At 44.2% G+C, this 7,204-nt stretch overlaps 1 protein-coding gene across 5 annotated transcripts in view; it reads right to left on the bottom strand.

The window, feature by feature from the left end:
* Window positions 1–7,204, bottom strand: part of LOC109487507 (nucleolin-like) — a 21,558-nt gene that overhangs the window by 5,865 nt on the left and 8,489 nt on the right. For 2 of the 5 annotated variants that reach the window (XM_019791506.1, XM_019791503.1), the window contains exons 11-12: window positions 3,098–3,158; window positions 2,516–2,645 (exon numbers count right to left, since the gene is read on the bottom strand). In XM_019791506.1, the coding sequence (XP_019647065.1) occupies window positions 2,516–2,645; window positions 3,098–3,158 (191 nt within the window). Of the gene's footprint in view, window positions 1–13; window positions 411–845; window positions 971–1,489; window positions 1,647–2,515; window positions 2,646–3,097; window positions 3,271–4,518; window positions 4,652–7,113; window positions 7,178–7,204 lie in introns of those variants that run through there. The other 3 variants (XM_019791508.1, XM_019791507.1, XM_019791504.1) reach the window with 3 other exon arrangements.

Here is a 7,204-nt window from a genome sequence, read left to right on the forward strand (position 1 = left end):
ACACCTTACCAAGGTCAGGTCAAGGGCACCTGACAGCACACCTTACCAAGGTCAGGTCATGGGCACCTGACAGCACACAAGGTCAGGTCAGGGGCACCTGACAGCCCAACCGTTCCGTGCCACTCCGCACTACCAGTACCACACTTCGACCACGGGCACCACATACCGACACAGCCAGGCCCTGGGCACCTGACACCAGTATAGGGTCCTAGCCAGGCCACTGGCACCTGACACATCTACACCAGCTCACGGCTAACATTTCTCATCCCATTTCCGTACCTCGACCGCCACCCTCCCCGCGCGGCAGGGCGAAGTCCAGTCTGATGCGCCGACCTCCGACCTCCTGCTCATCCATGCTCTTCAGAGCCTCCTGGGCAGCGTCCTCAGAATCAAAGTCAATATAGCCGAACCTGGAAAAACAAGACATCTGTGATCTTAGACTTTCGGGAAGCATGCAACAATCAGCTTCCTTGATTATCCCATGTCAACCTCTAACTCCTGCTGGTCACTAGTCTTTGAGGTCTTGTCATACCTGTCGATATTCACCCACCTTAGAGCTGTCAACCTACTCTGTATGGACAGATACACAAACTCACAGCTCAGGTACCCAAAACAATACTTCGAAGTTCCATTAATTACCTGGTAATGCTGAGGCATTTCTCAAGTTTCTTTCAGCCATGTACTAATATTGTGCCCCCAAGTAATTGCTCTAGAAAATCTTTTGCAAAACCTTTAAACAAACAAAAACAGAAAGCTACAATAAAGTGCGTTTGCAAATGGTGTCTAGTGTCAGGCTTACATGTAGTTTTCCCTTTACATATCATCATCAGTGAGGAGCTCCTTACCCTTTAGACCTGCCCGACTCCCTGTCCGTGATGACGCGAGCGCTTGTGCAGCCCTCGAACGCCTGCTGCAGGTCGTCCTCTCCCGTGTCGTACGAAAGGTTCTTCACAATCAGGGTCTTGCTGACCTGATGTACAAAAATAAAGACAAATATTTACTGGAAAGAGTACAGAACCAAGCTGCAAGATTCTGTAGGAACAACTATGAAAGAGGTGCTAGTGTCATGGAAATGAAAAGAAACCTACAGTGGGCCTCACTGGAAGACAGAAGAAAGATGTCCAGACTATGCATGATGTACAAAATGACTAATAAACTGCTGGACGTACCAACTACTAAGTACTTAATACCAGTCCAGAAAAGAACAAGAAATTGTCATGCCTTCAAGTACCAGAGTTATCAACCAAGGATTAAGGTGTTAAAAAATCCATTCTTTCCTAGAACTATCGCACAGTGGAACTCGCTGTCACCAAGTACAGTAGGGGCATTATCATTAGATAGCTTTAAACAATGTTTGGAGTAAGATGTTCAAGGGTTAGGTGTAACAAGTTGTTCAGTGTGATGTACGCCGCGCCGCGCCGCGTGCCTGCAAAACTGGTGTGTTACACCAAAGGGCCGTTATACCAGCTATATTGATACAGATACAGACCTGTGCAGGTGAGTTAAACCCTCCGCCGCCGCCACCCCCACTGCCGCGGGCCATGCCGAACTCCACGTTGATGGTTCTGCCGTCCAGTTCAGACTGGTTCATGTTGTCCATTGCTTCTTTGGCCGCTTCTTCTGACTCAAAGTCGACATACCCGAACCTGAAACATTCAACATGATTCGTCGATGAAGGTTAGACATCCAGGTAATACGATATGCCAAAAAACAGTTACTCAAGCAACTGGATATGATTTTGAAAACGTCAGACGTTTCAGCTAGTATCCACTAGCTTTCGTCAGTGACTGAGTCGATCTTTCCGACGGGTCGATCTTTCCGGCACTTGGGATTTGGGATTCCGGCACTTGGGATTTGGCACTCCCAGCCCCGAGGACAGACAACACTTAAGCTCCTGTCCTGTATAACAGGAGCTTTCAGACTAATTTGCATCATCTTGTCTTGACTTGTCTGACTTTTGTTCCTTTTTCGACTTCCAAAAATTTGTCTTCACTTTATTTGCATATCAATCAACAGGTTGTGTATATAAACCTGCTTTCCCCTCTGGTCTCTCAGTCACTGACGAAAGCTAGTGGATACTAGCTGAAACGTCTGACGTTTTCAAAATCATATCCAGTTGCTTGAGTAACTGTTTTTTGGCATTCAACATGATTGTCCAATAGTTAGTAACAGTTCCTGACTGCATGATCACAAGCAAACATACTCTCTTAACACATCTGAACGAGTATTGTAAAAGCTACCCCTGTTAACACATTTGAATGCCTGTTGTAAGTCACTTGTAACTGTTGTCCAGTTACCAGGACTTGTCCTTTAGAATACACATTTTTATTGACTTAACAAAAGTACAGGGACTTTTGTGTGGTCTACTAAAACTAAGATTGAACAAAGCTAAATACATGAATGGAAAACATACATGTAGCCCCTGGCTAGTTGGGCAGTCCTGGCTGTATCATTTTATACTAGTTGATTTAATTCAAATCAAATCAAATTGACACTGGGAACTGTTGAAACTGACCCCCTGGATCGGTCAGTGCCAGGCTTCATGATGACCCGGGCTCCCGTACTCCCCTCAAAAGCCTCCTGCAGACCCTCGGAGGTGGTGTTGTAGGACAGGTTCTTCACTACCAGGGTCTTACTGGGGGTGGCTGGAAGGGACAAAGAATATCATAATCATTAAATATCACATCACATCATCATTTAACAGTCATACTGTGGAAGGCTGGAGAAGTAAAAGAAATGTCATAACGTTATGTTAAGTAATATCTGGCAAGTCATCAGATTTTCTCTTGAAGGTTACCATAATGATTGTTTAAAATAAATACATTTTCGTTGTACTCTGTCTTTCACTACACTTTGGAAGATTGTTTCTAGTTGGAACTTCTTTTTATATTCTCTTTTAACAAACCTTAGAAAGTCAAAGACCACACAATTGTTCTGTTTCATAATTCCTCCATGTCAACTTCTAATTCCTACTCCCTTGGCTCCCTTGGCTACGGATTCTGGGACCTTCTAGTTCACCCCATTTCTAGTGCCTGACATTTTAACTTATTATTCTGCCTGTTAATCTTCCCCCTCAACCCATGTGCCATCAACCTACCTGGTGCGTTGAACCCCCCTCCGGGGCTCTTGCCCTGTGGAGACTTCCCGGTGAACTGAGCCTTAGAGCCGACGTAGTCCATCCCGACCCTGCGGCCGTCCACCTCCACTCCATCCATGGACGACTTCACCTCTTCAACCTTAGCTTCACTCTCAAACTCTACAAACGCAATCCTACAGGGGAGGGAATGGTTGGTTGAAATATATTTAGAGCCTGTCCTTTAAAGACATCCAATGCGATTTCAGGGCAGCAAAACTGGAAATATTCTGAATAAGGCAATCTTTGTGATACTGACACATACTGCTTCATATTAGCACATTTAAATCAGCATTTCATACTAAAGGCTTTTAAACAAGCCCCAAGATGAGTCCTTTACTTTCTTGGTGGTACGCTACAAATCAGCCCAGGGCCCTTCCAGTAATCATTTTCCGTCAGAATTTTTGCTCCATAAACATTGGTTCAACTGAGTATGTAGATAAGTGACTAGAATATTGGCTTTGAAAAATTGCACGCCCTAAAAACTGCATCAGTTGCCTTTAATATCTAGCTATAGCCTGGGTACCATCCCCAGTAGTATATTCGCAAACTCTATAACTGGGTCTGGACTTGCACACATATGTAGCGTCTGGAGTCTAAATATTCGTTCAGATTTTGAACGAGCGCGCTGATTGGTCCTACTCGTCTAAGCCCTTTTTTGGGTGTGTACATATTAGGTAAGGGCTGTTCGGATGTCCGAACGGCGACGTTAGCGTCCGTTCGAACGTCCGAACGCCTTATCATCAACATGTCCGACGGCGAACCGAACGCTACAGCGCACATGATATAGCCGTAGTCAGTCTTTCCGCGATAAATCATCAACATGGCTAACGCACAAGCCGCTCAGCTCACGGAGGTTGATGTTGACCTCGCAATCACGTCCGTTTTGGACGATTTAGACGGAATATCGTCGCTCAAAAATGAGCAAAAAGATGCATTGAATAATTTCGTTCGTGATGTTTTGGGCGTCCTACCGGTAAAAAAAAGAACGCGCCGAGAAAAGGAACACTCGCACGAAGATCTGTGTTTACAAAACAACAAACATCACTTGAATAATGCAGGCGCGACATTGGCCGTCGCCTCTGAGGCTCAGCCAATCAAAGGAAGCCCCGCTGCTCGGGCTAGCTCATTACGTGACGTCATGACCAATCGTTTTATATGTGTGCAAGTCCAGACCCAGTTATAGAGTTTGCGAATATACTACTGGGGATGGTACCCAGGCTATTTAATATCCAGTCAGTCAGTCAATTTTCTCTGAGTCTGATCATGAAAATTGTTCCTTTGAGAAGAGTATGATATTTCTTACCAGGTTTCCAGATGATGAATACTATAGTTAATAAGTTGCGTAGCATTCCTTTGTTTATTCATTTAAACACTTAACTCACCCCTTGGGCCGTCCGCTGTCCTTGAAGACCGGTATACGCACGTCGACAGCGTCTGTGAACACCTCCATCACACTCTCCTTCGTGGAGTCGTACGACAGGTTCTTCAGGAACAGGGTACGGGCATCTCGGTCATCTGGAAGGATGGAAATACAGTACCGTTCGCGTTATAGTTACCCTAACGGCCGTTACTAACGCGTTTTTTTTCCGTTACTTTTCCGTTACTTTTCCGTAAGTTTTCCGTAACTTTTGCGTAAGTTTTCCGTTACTTTTCCGTTACTTTTCCGTTAGACTTCTGCATTCATATGCAGGCCGCGGTAACATCACAGAATAATGGGAGGAGTACTAATTTACCTCATGCGGGGCGGGAAATTACCGATACACACCGCTGGAACAGCGGAAGGAACGTTGATCTAGCCTGCATTTTACTATATTGTAACGTTTAAAACGTTTTACGATCACCGGCGCAATTCAATTAGATAGACATTTTCTTTTGTCACTGTTGCCCAGGCAAGCGTTTCTATAGTTTGTCAACTTTGTTTTGCTGTTTTTCTCTGTTAACTTATTTTACCACCGAATAAGCAAACCTAGATGATCTGAAGTTATAAATGCCCCGGTCCGCCGTACATAATAGGCGGCGGGCGTGAGGTAACGTTAGGGATGTGCAAAAACATCGTGGAAAATTCCTATAACACTCGAAAAAAGGCAGCATATTTACACGTGCTCACCAACATTTTTATGGCTAATTATTGACCAGTTTTGGGGAGTTTTGTTATGTCCTTGGAGTTTTGTTTAGAGTGGGACGGAAAGCCGTGCCGCCACTCCGACTCCATGCACTTCCGTGTTACATTACGTTGTATGTGACCAACAAAATTACGCCAAAGGCACCACAAATCCACATGTACATATATTTTTTTTCCCGAAAATTCTTTTGAGTACGCATTTCGTCACTAGGATGTTGCTAATTAGTCGTAGAAATAAGGTAGAAACCAGCGTAAATGTGGCTCTCTCGAGATCATTTCGCGCGGGGAAGGGCGCCCCAGCATGCAACGGGCTTCGTTCTAGCCAATCACAGCGCAGGTCATCTAAGGTGAACCAATCAGAGCGTAGCTACTTGCATATTATAATGAGCATGCTGCACACAGGTCGGCCGCGGCCAGGGCGACCGGCCCTGAGTGCGCGGGAAATGTGTTTTGCAACTATATTTTTACGGGGATTTTCTGACGTTTGACGCTGACTTTGGCACGATATGATCGCACTACCATGTACACGCTACCGTAGGCGGCAAATGAGTGGTCATTTTTATATAATCGTCGAGAAATTTTGGCGTTATGCACCCGGAAGTGAGCCGATCTCAGTTTGCGTTCCCTCGATTTTTGACAGTTTCCCCCCTCAAAATAAGAAACAAAACTACCGCTATTAAATAGAACCATGTATTACAATTATCATTTCAACATGATAGATCTATTATATATTCCTTTATTAACTATGATATCATCATGGTTGTGGAAAGTCCTCAGCTGGCGAACCGAGTCCTTGCGCCGGGAGTGACGGTACATTTTAAGCCGCTAGTACTAGTAAGCCGCGCGACCTTACAAAATTAATAATTAATTTTCTTTTGTGTCAAAAACCGACCGTGAATTTAAGGTCATGAGTTACCGATTTATATTTCTTCTACGGCAGATATTTCTTGTTTCGTCACGTCCCATGACGTCCTGTGAGAGCGGTAGCCGCAGCTGGTACAAATGTACAAGACATCGTCTGCCCACTGCTACACTTTGTTGACATACATTGTATTACACAACGTAATTTTCCGCTAGAAATAACTATAGAATAGCATTAAAAGATAGCACAATTCGCTTCACACAGTCGACACATGGATAAACCACAAAGTTATTTTACGAATCACATGTCCACTTGCCTCTGGTGCTGTTATTTTTCAAGGGGCAACATCGCAACACATTAGCGGACGCCCCAGGAGGTGGCAAATTGCTATTGTCTTGTCGGCGCGCAAAACAAACATGAAATCCGACCCTATCACATTAACGCAAATGGTAACGCGTTAGAAATAATTTCTGACGATTTTCTAACCATTTTCTGACGAAAATCTAACCAAATACTGACGATTTTCTAACCATTTTCTGACGAAAAAATAACTCGTTAGTAACGGGGTACCCGGTTAACTATAACGCGAACGGTACTGTATGTAGAGTTTACTTCCTTGTAGTTTCGAAAATAGTTTCACCAGGTTGGTAAGGCCTAGGATACAGGGATTTTATTGTACACAACCAAGATTGTCTCTTACTTTGCTTACATTTCATGCGAGAAGCAGAACTCCAGTCAAAAGCTCTGAGGAAGGTGTCTGACAGACACCAAATGTAAGCAAGGCTAGAGACAACACTGATTGTGTACAAGAAAATCCCTACATAATAGTATATTGTTTGTAGTTTGTACTACAGAATAAAGAAACAATCAGATTATGGTCAAGACCTCTCATGGGACAAATAAACTCTGACCTATGTGGACAGGTGGTCACTATATATGGACAGGATTCTTAATGTCAATGGGAGAAATTATCTAAGGGACCAGCCGTCTTACTGTCGTTTCCAAAGTTCTGGCCTGGGCTCTTTGGTTCTTGTTTCTTGCTCTTTGCCTTCTCAACCTTCAGCTCTGTCCCTGCCAGAGTTGC

The sequence above is a fragment of the Branchiostoma belcheri genome, unplaced genomic scaffold, assembly GCF_001625305.1.
Source record: "Branchiostoma belcheri isolate BF01 breed outbred unplaced genomic scaffold, Haploidv18h27 scaffold89, whole genome shotgun sequence".
Lineage (NCBI taxonomy): Eukaryota > Metazoa > Chordata > Leptocardii > Amphioxiformes > Branchiostomatidae > Branchiostoma > Branchiostoma belcheri.